Below are 19068 nucleotides of genomic sequence, written 5' to 3'. Positions count from 1 at the left end.
ACGGTAGGAAAAGAAAAATGATTGGGAAGAAGAGAAATTAATCAGTAATTAAATATAAGTGCAAGATTAAATGTAGCTGGAAGATTATTAAGAATATCAAATGAGGCCAGGTGCAGTGGTTCACGTCTCTAATCCCAGCACTTTGGGAGGCTAAGCTGGGAGAATTCCTTGAGCCCAGGAGTTCAAGACCTGCCAGGGAAACACAATGGGACCTCGCCTCTACAAAAAAAAATAAAATAATAATGATAAAGATAATAAAAGAATACTAAATGACAATCTTTAAAGACAAAATAAATCAAGCTAGGAAAAAAAAACAAAGATACTATAAACCTTCCCTTCCCTTATGACAACAAATTCTGTATCAGAGTAGTTTACATCTAAACTCTTGCTGAGTTAATTTGTACTTTAAAATAAAATTCTAAGAATTTTAAACCCCTTAAAGACCTTTACAACTTTATAAATTATAATACAAACTCAAAAAAAGGCATATTTTTCAAATCAGTGTTATAAACATCCCTTTAAAAGGGATTTCTAAGCCAGGTGCAGTGACTGGCTCACGCCTGTCACCCCATCACTTTGGGAGGCCGAGGTGGGTGGATCACCTGAGGCCAGGAGTTTAAGACCAGCCTGGCCAACACGGCAAAACCCCATCTCCACTAAGAGTACAAAAAATAGCCAGGGGTGGTGGCACACACCTGTAATCCCAGCTACTTGGGAGGCTGTGGCATGAGAATTGCTTGAACCCGGGAGGTAGAGGCTGCAGTGAGTCGAGATTGTGCCACTGCACTCCAGCCTGGGCAACAGAGTGAGACTCTGTCACAAAAAAATAAATGAAGATAAAATGGATTTCTAAATTGTGGAATATGACACTTAATTCAAGATGTAAGTGTTTCTTCTGTCCACAGAGTCACTTATCATGGTATCAATATGAAAGGTATTTTCTGGATGAAGGTGTTTAATTTCATGCCTTCATTTTCTTCTCCCCTTTCTTACCCATTAAGTTCTAACTATACGTTAACCTATGCTTTAAAAATGCAGATACTCCATACACCTTGCTTTTAGAATGTGAAAAGGTCAAGAACATTCAGAAGCAAAAGCTGCAAACTTTAGTGAAATAACAGTATTTGTATAAAATATCACCTTTGGACAAGAGAAGCTGACGTAACAGTGAATAATCCTCCTTAAAATACTGAGTTAAAGGTTAAGCTCTCCATCCACAGGTCTTGTTCTACTGAAAAACACCTACCTTTAACATTATTAAAACCTCAGTACTCATACACTGGAGGCAAAGATTTTGTTCTTTTGTATTTCATACATATCATAGTAAAACACGTAAGATTACAAAACCATGCAGATAATCATATTCCCATAGAAATCAACATTTTCACCACATAACCTATTTAATGAGAAAGTAAAGACTAAGACAAGTTTTTTTCCTTATTCAATAAGCAACAAAACATATTTAGTCCCTTAAAATGGTTTCAAAAAATATTAAAGGGGCAAACATACATACTTAGGAAAGCTCTGATTCAAAGTACTTTGAGCAAAAGAGAAACGTTTATGTAAATTTTGTTAAATGCTTTGTGGAAGCAATAGAGGTACTTTCGAGATTAAGTCCTCTACGAATTTCTTTTGTTTCAGGTTTCATCAGTTGTCAAAATTCAGTTACTAAGCATGGCCTTTACAAAAAGACTCTATTGGCAGATACATATTTTAATGTGTTAGCAAAACTGTACCCTAAACTGGTGTGGCTAAAAGCCACAACACGGTGGAAATAAAAGCAAAGAGAAGCAGTCCTGAATGAATTAATAAATTCACTAGGAACAAAACAAGGCAAAAGCAGCAGAAACGCAAACAGTTTCCAAAGTCTCAGGAAAAATTTTGGTCTTAGAGAAGCCTTTCTATTTTGTAGTCACCTCAATATAAATTAAAAAAAAAACAAAAAAAAACAAAACCTAGAGTTCCTATTTCGGGAAGGGAGAGATGAGAAGGTTAAGTATATTCATTTATCTATAGGGTGATAAAAATGTCATTCACACAAAAGCCAGAAAAAAAACTATCAACTGGGACTTTCTGGCAACACTTGGCTAGGTCACTCGCTGGCTTGGATGAGGGGCTCCACACTATTCCAGGATGCCAAAGACAGTAAGAAGCATCAGGGAGAAAAGAAGAAAGAAAAGTACAGAAAATGGTTTTAAGAGTAAGATAATCAAGGGAAAGAAAATTAACGGTTAAAAAAATGGTGAAAAAAAAACCTTCAATAAAAAAATCAGAGTACAGAAATAAATATTTCACTCTACAAGGAAAAAAAAAAAGAATTAAGCATTTTTAAAATTCTGGTAACTCAAGGCTGAGCATAGTGGCCTTGCTCCCAGCAGTTTGGGAGGCCATGGCAGAAGGATCTCTTGAGGCAGGGGTTTGAGACCAGCCTAGGCAACATGGCAAGACCCCTCTATTTAAAAAAAACAAAAGACCAGGTGTGGTGGCTCATGCCTGTAATCCCAGCACTTTGGGAGGCTGAGGCGGGTGGGTCATGAGGTCAGGAGTTTGAGACCAGCCTGGTCAAAATAGTGAAACCCCATCTCTACTAAAAATACAAAAATTAGCCGGGCGCAGCGGCATGCGCCTGTAAACCCAGCTACTCTGGAGGCTGAGGCAGGAGAATCACCTGAGACCGGGAGGCGGAGGTTGCAGTGACCCGAGGTTGCGCCACTGCACTCCAACCTGGGCGACAGAGCGAGACTCCGTCTCAAAATTAACTTAGCCAGGTGTTGTGGCATGGGTCTGCAGTCCCAGCTCTTCAAGAGGATGAGGCAGGAAGATCACTTATACCTAGGAGTTTGAAGTCACAGTAAACTATGATTATGCCACTGCACTCCAGCCTGGATGACAGAGCAAGACCCTGTCTCTAAAAAACAAAGAAAAAAAGACAAAAAAATCTGATATCTCAAAAGTTGAGTTTCAATCCTTTCCTCAATAAATTCTGAGGATATTATCTCATGCTGAAGACATGGAATGCCAATATTCAGATACAGGATATACATTCTTAAGCTATAGATAGGTCAAAAATGACTCCAATTATCATTACCTGAAGACCAGTCATTTCCTACTCCAAACAAAACAGAGAAGAAATCTACTTTTAAAATTTCAATAAGCACAGGCTTTTGAATAAATGTAAATTAGAACACTAATAATACACCAGTAATAGTTTCCAAGAAGAAAATACGCCAAATAGTCCTTCATGTAAATCTACGCATAAGCTATAAACCAAAAAATAGACCCTAATGTAGAAGGTGAAGATAACAAAATTCTAGGCCCAGTAAGTCGCTAAGAAAAATTAAAAATATAACAAATAAAAAAAACTTTCTGACAATATGTGCCCTGTCTTTAAAAAAAAAAAAAGCTAGGAAATTAACATTCTCCAAAATGAGATAAAATCTGAAACAGGATATTTAACAATTATTCTGAGTCTCAGACCTCACTACATATGTTAAATTAGAAAATATGCTCCCACTTATTCTTTTTTTTTTCTTTTTTTTTTTGTGAGATGGAGTCTTGCTCTGTCGCCCAGGCTGGAGTGCAGTGGCACGATCTTGGCTCAATGCAACCTCCGCCTCCTGGGTTCAAGTGATTCTCCTGCCTCAGCCTCCTGAGTAGCTAGGATTACAGGCCTGCGCCACCAAGCCTGGCTAATTTTTTTGTGTTTTTAGTAGATATGGGGTTTCGCCATGTTGGTCAAGCTGGTCTCGAACTCCTGACCTCGTCATCTGCCCGCCTCGGCCTCCCAAAGTGCTGGGATTACAGGCATGAGCCACCGTTTTTTCTTTTTTTAAGAGATGGGGTCTCACTCTGTGGCACAGGCTGGTGTCCAACTCCTGATCAAGTAATCCTCCCACCTCAACCTCCCAAGGAGCTGGAATTACAGGCACGAGTTACCATACCTGGCAGAAGTCTGATTCTAATGGAAGAAAAATATCAGGTAACAGAGATTTTTACACTCTGGTCTCATATTTTACCCACAAGGGAGTTGCATATTTTAATCTTTCTCTGAACTGTCAATTTTCAAAGATTTGGGGATTATCTTGAATAAAATAAAGTAGGATAAGAATGCTAAGATAATTAATTCAGGTATACATGGTATTTTAAACTTTGGTGGATTATTATTCCATTGGTAAATTATTCCATATAAACATGCTAAGGTTATCTACTATGCTCTTATTTAAGGCAAAGCAAAAAAATGTGAAAATTTTTCTTTAACCTTTTTCAATTGTGATTCCATTTTCAGACACTCCTCCTTCTTCTGCTCCAAAGCAATCTCTAGTGTCTTAAGCCGTGAGTCCTTTTTCAGTCCTGAGGATGCCAGAGAAGAAGCATGCTCTTTCAAATCCAAAAGTGAAGCCTAAAAGAAGGAACACACATCTAGAATAAATAATTATAAACAAAATAGAGGTTTAAATTTTTAAATTTATCGTGGTAGCTGTAATTTCCTTTCTAGTACCAAATGCTGACATACTCCCATTTCAAGGAAATTCATTCATGAAATATAAAACAATATTAGCTCTAGCTTTCAACTCTTAACAAATAAGATGGATTCTCAAGAAATACCCATTGAACAGTGATGTAAAGAGTTCTGTCAATACAAAATAAACCAAAGTAGATCAAGCTTTGTGAATGTAAGTAGTCAAACCTCAGTAGCTACATTAACTTAAACAGAAAACATTTTTCGGCCAGATACCTGTAAACCCAGCATTTTGGGAGGCTGAGACAGGGGGATCACTTGAGGCCAGGAGTTCAAGACCAGCCTGGGCAACATAGCAAGACCCTGTCTTCACAAAAAAAAATTTTTTTAACTTAGCTGGGCATGGTAGTGCACACGTATAATCCTAGCTACATGGAAGACTGAAATAGGAAGATCCCTTGGGCCCAGGAGTCCAAGACTGCAGTGAGCTATGATAATGCCACTGCACTCCAGCCTGGGCAACAGAGTGAGACACAGTCTCTTAAAAGAAAAAAAAAATCACATTTTTCCCTATTAAAAGAAAAATTCAATTAGGAATTTAAACTTCCATAACATTGCCTAAAGATATTAGAAAGAAAATCCACAGAAAGATGCTAAAGCTCATGCATTATCATCATCTGATTACATAGCATGAGGCATCTTTGCTATTTAGGTCATATTAACAGGATTCTCCAAAAACAAGATCAAAGTATATTAAGTCACCTAATTTAATAGCTGTTGTGTTCTTTGACAGTTGCTATACATAAAATTTCCTCCTTTTGCATATTCCTTTTATCTGTCAACTTTCTTATCTTTAGCACACTATTTCTCCAAATGTATCTGAGCTTCAGTTACTTTAGGTCTATAAAAATATTAGTAAGTAAAAAACCAACATAAAACAAAGTGAGTAATACTTAGAAAATGAATGAACCAATCCGCTATGTCTCTGCAAAGCTTTCTGAAATATTCCTTAAGGTATTCACAAAAGCCTGCTAAAAGAATATTAAGAAAATTTTCCATCGACTACTTTTCTACATGCATTATATAAACACCAACATACAGACACATGCAATGATTAAGCAAACAAACTAATTCCATTTTGGGGAGCTTAACCTCTTTCTCTGAAAGGTCGCCTTGCAACAGGCTGACTTTTTCCTTCAAGTCTTTAAGATCTTTTTTGTAGTTATCAATTTCCTCTTGCTTCTCTCGCTCATCTCTGTCCCTCTGCTCCTTTAAGCGTTCAATTGTCCGCTCCTGATGAGAGAACATATCAACATGTGAAGAAATTCCCTTTTGCACTTATACGACTGTAATTCTGCTTTTAGCAGAATTTCAAACTTCTATATTCAAAAGACAATGGTAAGTTTTTAAAGAATCCACTTTTTTTTTTTTTTTTTGAGACAGAGTTTCACTCTTGTTGCCTAGGCTCGAGTGTAATGGCGTGATCTTGGCTCACCACAACCTCTGCCTCTCGGGTTCAAGCCATTCTCCCGCCTCAGCCTCCCAAGTAGCGTGCCACCACGCCTGGCTAATTTTGTATTTTCAGTAGAGACAGGGTTTCTCCATGTTGGTCAGGCTGGTCTTGAACTCCCGACCTCAGGTGATCCACCCGCCTCGGCCTCTCAAAGTGCTAGGATTACAGGTGTGAGCCATTGTGCCTGGCCAGAATACATTTTTAAAATAATTCATCCTTCTTATTCATCTTGCCATAACAAGGATGTAGGTTTATTCATTTGAATCCCAAGGTTTCATTTCTTATAATCTCAACTAGTATTTGATATCACTAAAGTATTCTTTTGGAATATTTCCGTTTATTCAATTTCCAGGTAACTAAAAGCTGATATATACACCCTAAGGACAATAACTAACAAATATTTCTTCTCTATATATTATTCACATGTTGCCCATAAGGCAATGGAAACAACTCACAGCTCACACACCAAAAAAGGGGGGAATGGGAAAGATTTTGATATATTGAGCTTAAAATATAAAGGAAGGTAAAGAAAAGAGAAATCATTAAAACTTTCTGTCAACAGATACTCAAGAAGTTTGAAAACCAGAGCAATTTGGCCAGGGGCAGGGGCTCATGCCTGTAATCCCAACACTTTGGGAGGCCGAGGTGGGTGGATCACTTGAGGTCAGGAGTTCAAAACCAGTCTGGCCAACATGGCAAAACCCCGTCTCTACAAAAAATACAAAAAATTAGTTGGGCATGGTGGCTCATGCTTGTAATCTCAGCTACTCGGGAGGCTGAGGCAGGAGAATCGCTTGAACCTGGGAGGTGGAATTTAGTGAGACAAGATCACGCCACTGCACTCAAGCCTGGGCACAGAGTGAGACTCCATCTAAAAAAAATGTTTCCCTTCACACTACGTATGTCAGCAATAGCACACAGCAGCTCTTTTCCCTTGTGCCCACAGGGATTTCTTTTGTATTCTATATCCAGTCTTAGATTAATGAGAAAGCAGAAAACGTGTGTGGAGAGTTGGGGCCAGCCACTCACTTTCTCTGCAAGGGCCTCCTCCAAAGTTGTCAAGGCAGTGTCAGTGTTGGTGGTGTCAGCCTGCAAGGATTTGACCCGTTCTTTCAAGCTGCTCATCTGCTTTTCCTTGTCTCTAAGCTGCTCTTGAAGATTTTCAATCTAAATGTACATAAATATTTAAGGGAAAAGAGAGGACATATATAAAAAAACAATAGCACAATCAAAATCATTTCAATTTGAAAACAGATAGCTCAGGGTTGTCTGTGTGTGCATTCTGTAGAAATCATTTAATCCTAAGAGTTTCAGAATTACATGCAAAACCTTAAATTTGTAGGCAAATTAAATTTGTAGGAATTTGTAGGCAAAACAAAAAAAAGGTACACACATGTATGCGCACGCGCGCGCGCGCGCACACACACACACACACACACACACACACACACACACACACACACACACACACACACACACACACACACACACACACACATACAAATCCCTAACAAAATAAGAAAAGTAGCTAGCAGAAAAGATCCAGTATAGAGATGGCCACGTAGAGAGGAAAGCCATGAGGACTAGGATTACTTCTAAAATGACATTGTAAATGCCAAGAGGGATTTCTTCACAAAGAATAAAGGGAGGACAGAGGATACAGCAGCTAAACAGTGAAAAAGACAAATCAGCTATATAAAGAAAAGACTGGTCTTAAAGGCTAGTGTTAGGTTAGTTTTATACCAACTTTTATCTAAGCAGCAAACATTTTCTTAGCCATTCATTCATACATACTTACATGCATTCATTTACTTATATCATCTTTTATCTAAGCAGCAAACATTTTTGTGGCCATTCATTCATATACACTTACATGCATTCATTTACTCAAAAAACATTTGCTGAATTCTGTATTACATGCCAGACACTATGGATATGAAGAAAAATGAATAGACTCATTTTTATTCTACCATGAGATGGTAAGAAAATGCATCATTATACAGCTGAAGCCAAGCTATAAAACAGTTTATGTGCCAACCTAAGGAGCACAGATTTTATTCTAGAGAGATGGAAGCCATTGGAGATTTTTAAGCACAGAAGTGGTCTGGCCAGTTCTGCACTTTAAATAAATAACAGTACCAGTGTTGGCAGTGTCAGCATGCAAGGACCTGACCTTTCAATGAAAATTTAAGAGGACTCGCATATAGACATGGAAAACCATTAGAGTTTGTATCAGTTCAGGTAAGATGATGGGGACTCAACATACTATGAGATAACACTGTGGAAATCGCATGTTATCAGTCAAGTACAGCAAGCGGCATGTTATCACTCAAGTACAAGGAGACTCAAGTACAATAAAAAATTATTATTCAAGTATAATAAAAAAATCAAGCAAACTATGAGGAAATTCTAAGGAGCTATCCTTAATAAGCTAAAGGAAAATTATAAATAAACCAACTACTCACAAAGTTTATTCATTCACTATATACACAGGAGTTCAAATTCCCACCATAGATCAGGCACTTTTCCAGTTGCTGAGGAAACAGAGTAATGAAAACAGACCAAATCCCTGCCTTCATGGAGCTTACATTCTAGTAAGGTAGACAAATGAATGATGGAGGGAGGGAATGAGTGATTGAACAAATGAATGAATCAATATAGTGTAGGGCAGAGATAAGTTCTATGGAGAAAAATGAAGCAGGAGAATATAATCACCATCTCCTCTTGAGCTGATACTAGAACTACCTGATTTTTCTACGTGGTTTTCAAAATGCAAGATAAACATTATCTCCTCTAGGAATAGTCTGTTGCCCTCACCCCCAAGAGAAAAACCTGATCATTGTCTGTACCCCAGTAATGATACATATACATGTATATATTATGTATAAATACACACTCCTCCATTCTTCCATGTATCTATATATTGATCACACATCTCCATTCCTCTATCAATCATTATAGCACTGATTAGTGTATGAAACCATATGTAATTCTTTGTTTTATACATGTCTCCACAAGTAGACATGGATCCTGCCCCTCCAGCTGTTTTGTACCTTCCTATACAGTACACCTCAGATCACAGTAAACATTAATCAATAAATGAATAAAATATAAGTTTGGACTTCCATAAACTATATTCAGGGATTCACAAAAACTCCTGCCAATAACGGAATTACAAAACAATCCTGGATCCAATTGTCAGGTAGTTTCTTACATTAATAAATTTAGTACAAGCTCTTTAAGGTACCTCTCTAGAGTCAAGAAGAACTCGACAGGCAGAACAAAAAAGCTAAGAAAGAGATTTGGTAAGTTTAGAATAGGGTACGTGAATATGCTGAAGCTTACATTTTCACTTGTTAACAAAGAGATAATCATATGGGTGAACCACTGAATTGCCCAGTAAGAGATCAAAGCCTATTGTAAGAACTGAGTTCATCTGAGATGGAAAGCATTAGTCTTCCCTTGATTTAATCAGACACTACTATTGAAATCTCATACGGATCAACACTTAGGTCAACTCATAACCATTAAAGAGAATTTTGCCACTCAAAAATTCAGTACTCCATATACGGGTATACCTGGATTTCTTACGCTTTGCTTTATTGCTCTTCACAGATACGGGTTTTTTACTAACTGAAGGTTTGTGGGAACCCTGCATCGAGCAAGTCTATCGGCACTACTTTCCAAGAGCTTTCTAACTTGGTGTCTCTGTCACATTTTGGTAATTCCTGCAATATTTCTTTTTCACTATTATTGTATCTGTTACGGTGATCCGTGATCAGTGATCTCTGATGATACTATTGTAATTTATCTGGGGTGCCATGAACTCTGCCCGTACGAGATGGTGAACTTAAGAAATGTTGCATGTGTTCTGACTGTTCCACTGATCAATCATTCCCTCTTCTCTCGCCCTCTGTGTCAGCCTTCCTATTCCTTGAAACACAACTACATTGAAATTAGGCCAATTCATAACCCAACAATGGCCTCTAAATAGTCAGGGAGAAGGAAAAGTCGCACATCTCTCACTTTTAGTCAAAATTTAGAAATGATTAAGTCAAATGCTACATGCAGAGTTTGAAAAGTAAAAAAGATTAAGCTTAGCGAGGAAGGCATGTCAAAAGCCAAGACAGGCTGAAAGCTAAGCCTCTGGAACCAAACAGTCAAGTTACTGAAGGAAATCAAAAGTGCCACTCCAGTGAACACACAAAAAAGAAATCAACCTTATTGCTGATATGGAAAAAGTTTGCTGGTTTGGATACAGGATCAAACCAGCCACAGCATGCCTCAAGCCAAAGCCTAATCCAGAACAAGGCCCTAACTCTCTTCATTTCAATGAAGATTGAGAGAGGTGAAGAAGCTAAAGGAGAAAAGTTTCAAGCTAGCAGAGGTTGGTCATGAGGTTTAAGGAAAGAAGCCATCTCCATAATATAAAAGTGTAAAGTAAAGCAGCAAGTGCTGACGGAGAAGCTGCAGCATGTTATCCAGGTCTAGCTAAGACAATCAATGAAGATGGCTACAACAAACAATGAATTTTCAATGTATCTGGTTGGTGCAAAAGTAATGGTAGTTTTGCCATTGAAGTTACTTCTGCACCAACCTAATAGATGAAACAGCCTTTTATTGGCAAAAGATGCCATCTAGAACTTTCATAGCTAGAGAGGATAAGTCAATGTCTGGCTTCAAAGCTTCAAACATTAGCCGGGTGTGGTGGTCCACGCCTGTAATCCCAGTTATTCAGGAGGCTGAGATGGGAGAACTGCTTGAACCCGAAAGGCAGAGGTTGCAGTGAGCCAAGTTCATGTCACTGCACCCCAGCCTGGGCAACGAAGCGAGACTCTGTCTCAAAAAGGAAAAAAAAAGAAAAGAAAAAAAAATAAAGAAAACGAAGCTTCAAAGAAGAGGATGACTCTCTTGTTAGGGGATAATGCAGCTGGTGACTGAAAGTTGAGGCCAGTGTTCATTTATCATTCTGAAAATCCTAGGGCCTGTAGAATTATGGCAAATCTACTCTGCCTATGCTTTATAAATGGAACAATGAAGCCTCTATCACAGCCCATCTGTTTACAACATGGTGTACTTGGTGTATTAAACCCACTGTGGAGACCTACTGCTCAGAAAAAAAGATTCCTTTCAAAATATTACTGCTCACTGACAATGCATCTGGTCACCCTAGAGCTCTGATAGAGAGGTACAAGGAGATTCATGTTTTTCTTATGCCTGCTAATACAACATCCATTCTGCACCTCATGGATCAAGGAGTCATTTTGATTTCTAGTCTTACTAGTTAAGAAATACATTTTGTAAGGCCATAGTTGGTGATTCCTCTGATGGATCTGGGCAAAGTAAATTGAAAACTTTTTGGAAAGGATTCACCATTCCTGATGTCATTAAGAACATTTGTGATTCACAAGAGGAGGTCAAAATATCAACATTAACAGGAGATTGGGAGAAGTTGATTCCAATCCTCACGGATAACTTTGACAGGCTCAAGACTTCAGCAGAAGTAGTCACTAAAGATGTGGAAATAGCAAGAGAACCAGAATTAGAAGTGGAGCCTGACGCTGTGACTGAACTGCTGCAACTTCATGATAAAATCTGAACAGATGGGCCAGGCGCAGTGGCTCACACCTGTAATCCCAGCACTTTGGGAGGCCGAGGCAGGCAGATCACTTGAGGTCAGGAGTTCAAGACCAGCTTGGCCAACATGGAGAAACGTTGTCTCTACTGAAAATACAAAAAGTTAGCCAGGCGTGGTGGTGGGCACCTGTAACCCCAGCTACTTGGGAGGCTCAGGCAGAAGAATCACTTGAACCCGGGAGGCAGAGGTTGCAGTGAACCAAGATCACGCCATTGCACTCCAGCCCGGGCAACAATAGCAAACCTCCGTCTCAAAAAAAAAAAAATTGAACAGATGTGGAGCTGCTGCTTCTGAATGAGTAATAAGAGTGTTTTTTGTTGTTGTTGTTGTTGTTTTTTTTTTTTTGAGACAGAATCTACTCTTGGTGAAGATGCTGTGAACATTGCTGAAATGACAACAAAATATGTAGAAGATTAATAAACTTAGTTGATAAAGCAGTGCCAAGGGTTGAGAGGACTGACTCTAATTTTGAAAGAAATTCTACTGTGGGTAAAATGCTATCAAATAGCACTGCATGATTCAGAGAAATCTTTTCTGAAAGGACGAGTCAATTGATGCAGCAAACTTCACTGATGTCTTACTTTAAGAAACTGCCACAGCCACCCCAACCTTCAGCAACTACCACCCTGATCAGTCAGCAGCCACCAACACAGAGGCAAGACATTCCACTAGCAAGAATATTACGAGTTGCTGAAGGCTCAGAAAATCATTAGCATATTTTGCAATAAAGTATTTTTAAATTAAATTATGTACATTTTTAGATATAATGCTATTGCATACTTAATAAACTACAATATAGTATAAACATAACTTTTTATATGCTCTGGGAAGCCAAAAAATTTGTGTGACTCGTTTTACTGTGGTGGTCTGGAACTGAATCTGCAATATCTCCGAGGTATACCTGTATATACAGAACACAATGCCTTGGTGTTTACATGTTTAACCAGCTGTGCAGGTCATTCCAGTTGCTAACATATAGGTCTTATACAAAGAAAAGCTATGGTCATGCTGTTGATTAGACTTTCTTGTCAAGAAAGGGCAATACAAGAAACATTATTTAAAATGAAATTTCACAGAACCAACCAAGTTTTACATACAAGAAGACAGATTTGTTTTATGAGCCTACCTAATATACAAACACCCCTTATGTGCATAATAAGGATAATACCCTTCTTGCTACTCCATCATCTGCATCTAGGGAGAAATTCAGGAATTAAAATGTTAACAATTTCACTTTTATACCTTATATGTAGTTAAACTGTTAAAGGAATCCATTATTCTTTGCTAGTAAACACTTCTGCTGATATACTCAGGTGCAGAAGCTGCTGAAACAGGTAAAATGCCGTCAGCAAGTTCTCGGCAAGCTACTTTCCTTTTCAATTACCCACTCTAGAGAGACTGACTGTTGAGTCGGAGTGAAAAGGGATGGCTATTCTTAGACTCTTATTTACTTCTAAAAGAGGAGAAACAAACATTTCATAGTGAAAGGATCTCACAGAATAAAAAACGAACAGTGGACACTAAGATTACCTCCTCTGGGCAAGCTGCCATCAGTGAGGAAGACCTGAAATAGACACAGATAGGTGCAAACCAGCTGTGTAAGCACTGAACAAACCCGAAACACGCAGGGGGTGGGAGGTGGGTGTGTCGGGTGAAATGTGTGCCCATAAAAATACTTCTCTTTCCGTTTATCCAGCATCATGATGGGTAACAGCTGAGCCCCACTGAATGCAGCATCATGATGGATAACAGGTGAGTCCCACTGAATCCAGCATCATGATGGGTAACAGCTGAGCCCCACTGACTGCAGCATCACGATGGATAACAGCTGAGCCCTCACTCACTGAATTCAGCATCATGATGGGTAACAGCTGAGCCCCACTGAAGGCTCCCGTGACATATCCTCACTTTCGTTGTGATCAAGGACCTCAGTTTATATGTGTCACTGACCAGCTGAAGAATGAATGTTACCACACTATTCTTGTCATTATTCTCTTCTTTTTCACCAAGCTAATGTTGAAGTTATAAATGCTGTTTACTCTGATAGTCCCATATCATATTATTTCAGTATGTATTATGCCATTTTTATAAAATATTCAGCAGAGAGCCTATTCTATACTAATTCAAGTACCCATAGGATCTGAAATATAAGATTTATAAGAAGCTCTGAACAGCCAAGAGAAAAACTGGATCCATTATGCACATACTAGAACATAAAGATAAAAATGATTGTTCAGAATCACGTTTAGCAGAAAAATACCCTTTTAAATATGCTCGGAATATCCAGTTTTTAAAAACTCTCCATTGTTTAGGACTATAAACCACAGGACCCCTAAAATACAATAACAAGAACAACAATTCTAACAGTGGTGGTGGGGAGGTAGATTACAGAAGCAGCCAACACTTAGAAACTCTCCACTGTTTAGGACTATAAACCACAGAACCCCTAAAATAAAATAACAAGAACGACAATTCTAACAGTGGTGGTGGGGAGGTAGATTACAGAAGCAGCCAACACTTAAAAACATGCCAGGTACTGATGCAAGGACTTTATATGTAACAATGATTTAAGCATCAGTACAGGACTATGGGAAAATCACTAGGTAGTGTAGCTCCAGAATCTACTCTTAATTACCACCCTATAAATAATATGTTCTATGGTGAAAAACTGAAAAAGTAATCACATAAAGCATCTTTCCATAAATGATTTCTTATGATTATAGTGTTTATTAATATAGTATATCATTACTACGATCATGTACTTAAAATGTACCCCCTACTGAAGCAAAGAGTAAAACGAACCCCCAAAGAATGAGGTACCAAACCACTGCAAATGGAAAAGTACATCCTTCATGGATGAAACATACATCTAATCACTATACACTAAAGCTGCTGGGCAGAGCCAAAGATGCTTGACGTTAAGGATTTCAGGACCACGACGTTATTCAAATAATCTGTTTAGCCTAACTTTCAAGGTTAAAGGAAGCTAGTTTATTTACAGACAGACGGACCAAGGAGGACCTGACAATAAAACATTTAAAAGGTTTTTCTTCTGTTACATAAATTAGTTTTAAAATTGAAAATTAATAAAATAATTGTTACAGGAAAGAATACATTTTATAATCCCATGGGTTTTTCTTTGTATAAACTCTCCCTGATATAGAAAGAAATCACTACCTATTAGCATACATTCAATTTCTGTACAAGCACAATTTTGTAGTGATCAAAGGAACTGGCATTTATTCTACACATCTGTGCCATCAATGATAATAGAAGGGGGGTGATACCCAACAGGTTTATATATACAGTTTACTATCATATATAATTATCATTATTGAGTAGTAAACTTAAGAAATACATATTTGTTTGTTCTGTTTTTCAGACAGGGTCTTGCTCTGTCACCAAAGCTGAAGTGTGACAGTGTAATCACTGCTCACTGCATCCTTGAACTCCTGAGCACGAGTAATCCTCCAGCCTCAGCCTCCGGAGTAGCTGAGACTACACATGCATGCCACCACACCCAGCCAATTTTTAATTTTTGTAGAGATGAAGTACTGCAACATTGCCCAGGCTGGTCTCAAACTCCTGGCCTCAAGTGATCCTACCACCTTGGCCTCTCAAAGCATTGGGATTACAGATGTGAGTCACTGTACCCAGCCCAAGGAAGAAACATTTTTAAATTAACTGTTTGGAGAAAGACGACGTTATTCCTTAAAATGACCTCTGTAATCATGGTACAGTTCTGTTTACTAGGGTGGAAAGAAACAGAAATAAAATGGTTATTTTATATAGAGGCTTTCTTGTCCTCATACAATTTTTATTTTAACAAGAAAGAAAAACTGATAAAATCAGAGGAAGTCTAATGCTGACTGCAAAGCTACATAGTGAATTCATCAAATCTGCATACTAATTCCACATTGGCACGGATTTATTGACATCTTTTGTTTTGGCTTTTATCAGCCCTGCCCAGTTGTCAGGAGCTATCATGTTTCAGTCTGGGTGATTTATTTCTAGTCAAGTGGAACTGATTACTCTGCCTTTGAGGCCCAAATCACTGGGCAAACGCAGAAGAGACTTCCTCTAGGACACAGTTCTGAGGACAAGACAGCTCAAAACACTTCTTGCAATCACCTGGCTCACTTTAAATATCATTTAAGGGAAAGGAACATTTTTGAGGGTGCCTCCACAGCTCTTTTAAATAGCCATCAGCATCAAATTTATTGTATGAAGTCAGTTATTCAAAAAGGCTCTGACCTTTACTTTCTTGGTTAATAATACCTTTCAGTATTGATGGCAGAAATACAGTCTGGATGAACTGGTCATAATCAGCTGGCAAAGAGGGATCTATAGTAATTAATAGTGAATTTTTCCTTTTCAGGTTCTAAGTCCCCTGATTTCTGGTCAACAGTTTGTCCATCATCAGACACTCGGACAAAATGTACAAACAAGGCAAAACTATAATTTACCAAAAAAAAAAAAAAAAGAATGTTTTGCCCAGACTATTGCTGACATCTAAATTTTGCTTCTCCACTTGTTTCCAGCGATGAGAAGCAGCAAGACTGACAAAACCATAAGAAACTCTAAGCAATGTTTTAAATTCAATTTGGGTTTTTAAAAGTTTTCATATCAGTATTCTCAATTACTGCTTATGGTCCTCAATAAGCCCAGCAAAGATGTTGGGTAGCAAGTAACACTTCCTTGGTTGGGTTTCCCTGTCAGTTGTGTTGTTCTCTCATAGTACAGATTATGGAGTGAATTATTGCTTGACTAGTTAATGAATGACTAGTTACGTGGCATTGAGCAAATTGCTTAATCTTTCTCATCACTTTAACTGTAAAACAAAAGACTAGTAACATCTCTTTCAATTATAAAATATAACAATTTCTTCTAAGGAAGATAAGAACATTTAAAAAGTAATAAACTTCACCAGAATACTACTATATTTTATCTTTAAAACTGTTCAAATTTAATTATACAGGAATGCTATAGCCCTTAAGAAAATATATTTTCAGAGTCCACTGCTCCAGGTAGATTTTATTAATTGCTGGTAGGAAAGAAAGTTCCTTGACAGATTTGCTCATGGTACAGATCATGGAACTAGGGGCCTCTCGCATTAGAACAACTGGATACAACGACACAAAAGCTGGTAAGACCAAAGGTCACTGCCAGTCAAGATCTGCCTGGTAGATAATTATGGAAAATAGCTCAAACCCTTCTTTTTATATCTAGTCGGCATATATAAAAAATTGACAGACCTCCCTGTGCTAAAATTGCTCAAAAGACAAAGAGGGCACATAAATCCACAAGGGCAATCCTTCTGTGGCAGTAGCAATGATGAGATTTCACTGAGGCCCTCAATTCACATCATCGACGTGAATGGCTTCCCTTGAAGTTGTTCAGTTACAGTGGCTGTCTAGGTAGCCTAGTCTCAGTTCACTACATTTTAGTGATGAGAGATCCAATATTTTTTTAAAAACTAAAGCAGACACAAGAGGCTTAATTTTTTTAAAAAATCCATTGTATTGTAATAATTTAAAAATTGGGAATAATTAAACACTTAACAATAAAAGGCTAGCCAAATTAAATATGGTCTATCCACTGGATGGAAAGAATATTATACCATTACAATTCATATTCTTGAGAATTAAGGATACAAAAACTTGTTTATTATACACTATTACATGAATAAGACAGGTCACCAAAAAGTATGTGTAATATTATACCAATTTCAAGTGAGGAGAAGTTTATTTTTACACAGATTTTTTCTTTTTATAGCTTTTCCATAATTTTCATATATTTAGAATGGACATCTACAATTTTAATGATAATGCCAAAACCAAATATTTTCTAAATACAGTCCAAGAAATCTTAGCAAAAGGAGTTTCTCTTATCATATTCACCTGCCAACATAGAAAACCTCTAGGGGTTTCTTTGGGGCATGTAAGCAACTGTATTATTTAACCCATACCTTTCACAAGTTCATAATGTGTAACCAAACAAACCAAGCTTTCAGAGATTTGGGGAGTCTTTCTTCAAAGAAAGACTGAGAGACACAAATAAATTCAAAGAAACCAAGACTCTGAAAAACTACTTGAATATAAGGTCTGAAGGAAATATGATGAGATGTTTCACTTATTTTTAATTTAAATTCAAGTTCATCTCATTGAATTTTTATTTTCGCCAGGTCTACTTTTATGGGTTGAAAGATGCTAACTTGTACTAATATCCTACCCTATATTCTACCCAAGACTGGGCTTCCCAGAAAGCAGACCCTGAGATAGACATTATTATGCAAGAAGTTTATTAGAGGGTGCTCTTTGGGATCGGTGTCAGTAGATAGGAAGAGAAAAATGAGGATTGTACAGAGGGAGCAATTCAGCTGCCACGAAGTCCCAAAGGATTCTGACAACCCCATGAGGAGCTCTGAAGCTGTTGTCCCAAGTAGGGGGAGGAATTCAAACCATGGCACCTCATAAGGATCAATCACTGGATGTCCATGGGAGGGGGCTTGCCCTCGGGCAAGGTGGTGTCTTTAGCCAGGACAATCTCTAGGGAAAGCGGAGGGCTTTCTGTTGATAACACTTTCAGCGATCTGGGGAAATAAGTCCTTCAACACTCAGGAGAGATCTAGGTTGCATCGATCATCGCAGCATCCAGCATACCCAACAGCTACACTCTTTCTAGTTAAATTATAATTAACATGAAATTGTAGTTGCCATGAATTTCTGTTGTATTTGAACCATACACATATTTTATGATTTTGTAAAACCTAGAAACCAGTGTATATCACCAACTTGGTTGTTCCATAGATGGTGAGTGTTTTTATTTATTTTTTTCTTCACCATGTCATGGTGAAAGGTGGGTGTTTTTAATCAGAAGTTCATGGATAAACTTTAAGGTGTATATTATATCTCAGTTCACACAAATGAACTATGCACACTTTTACCTGGAGAAAGCCCATAGCTTTCATCAGACTGTCAAAAGCATAAGAGAAGTTACAAATTATTAATCGGTGGCATTCTTTTCAAGAACCCAGAATGTTGTTTAAAATGACCTGTCACAGCCGGCATGATGGCTCACGCCTGTAATCCCAGCACTTTGGGAGGCCGAGGAGGGCAGATCATCTGAGGTTAGGAGTTCAAGACCAGCCTGACCAACATGGCAAAACCCCATCTCTACTAAAAATACAAAAAAATTAGCCGGGTGTGGTGGTGGGCACCTGTAATCCCAGCTACTCGGCAGGCTGAGGCAGGAGAATTGCTTGAACCTGGGAGGCGACGGTTGCAGTGAGCTAAGATTGCGCCATTGCACTCCAGCCTAGGCGACAAAAGCAAGACTCCTCCTCCAAAAAAAAAGACCAGTCACTTCATTTAAAGTTGTTTGCTTAGCTGCTTTATAAAAGTGCCAAATTTGGCCAGTGCAGTGGCTCACACCTGTAATCCCAGCACTTCATGAGGC

The 19068-nt window shown here is 38.2% G+C and overlaps 1 protein-coding gene across 23 annotated transcripts in view; it reads right to left on the bottom strand.

The window, feature by feature from the left end:
* ERC1 (ELKS/RAB6-interacting/CAST family member 1) overlaps nt 1-19068 on the bottom strand; it is a 519708-nt gene that overhangs the window by 318741 nt on the left and 181899 nt on the right. For all 23 annotated transcript variants that reach the window (XM_063694551.1, XM_055357508.2, XM_055357510.2 and 20 more), the window contains 3 exons: nt 7002-7139; nt 5612-5752; nt 4259-4399 (listed from right to left, as the gene is read on the bottom strand). In XM_063694551.1, coding sequence (XP_063550621.1) covers nt 4259-4399; nt 5612-5752; nt 7002-7139 — 420 coding nt within the window. The remainder of the gene's footprint in view (nt 1-4258; nt 4400-5611; nt 5753-7001; nt 7140-19068) is intronic.

The sequence above is a fragment of the Gorilla gorilla genome, chromosome 10 (assembly GCF_029281585.2).
Source record: "Gorilla gorilla gorilla isolate KB3781 chromosome 10, NHGRI_mGorGor1-v2.1_pri, whole genome shotgun sequence".
Classification (NCBI taxonomy): domain Eukaryota; kingdom Metazoa; phylum Chordata; class Mammalia; order Primates; family Hominidae; genus Gorilla; species Gorilla gorilla.
The sequence above is the reverse complement of the archived record's forward strand: the minus strand, read 5'-3'. Positions and strand labels throughout refer to the sequence as shown.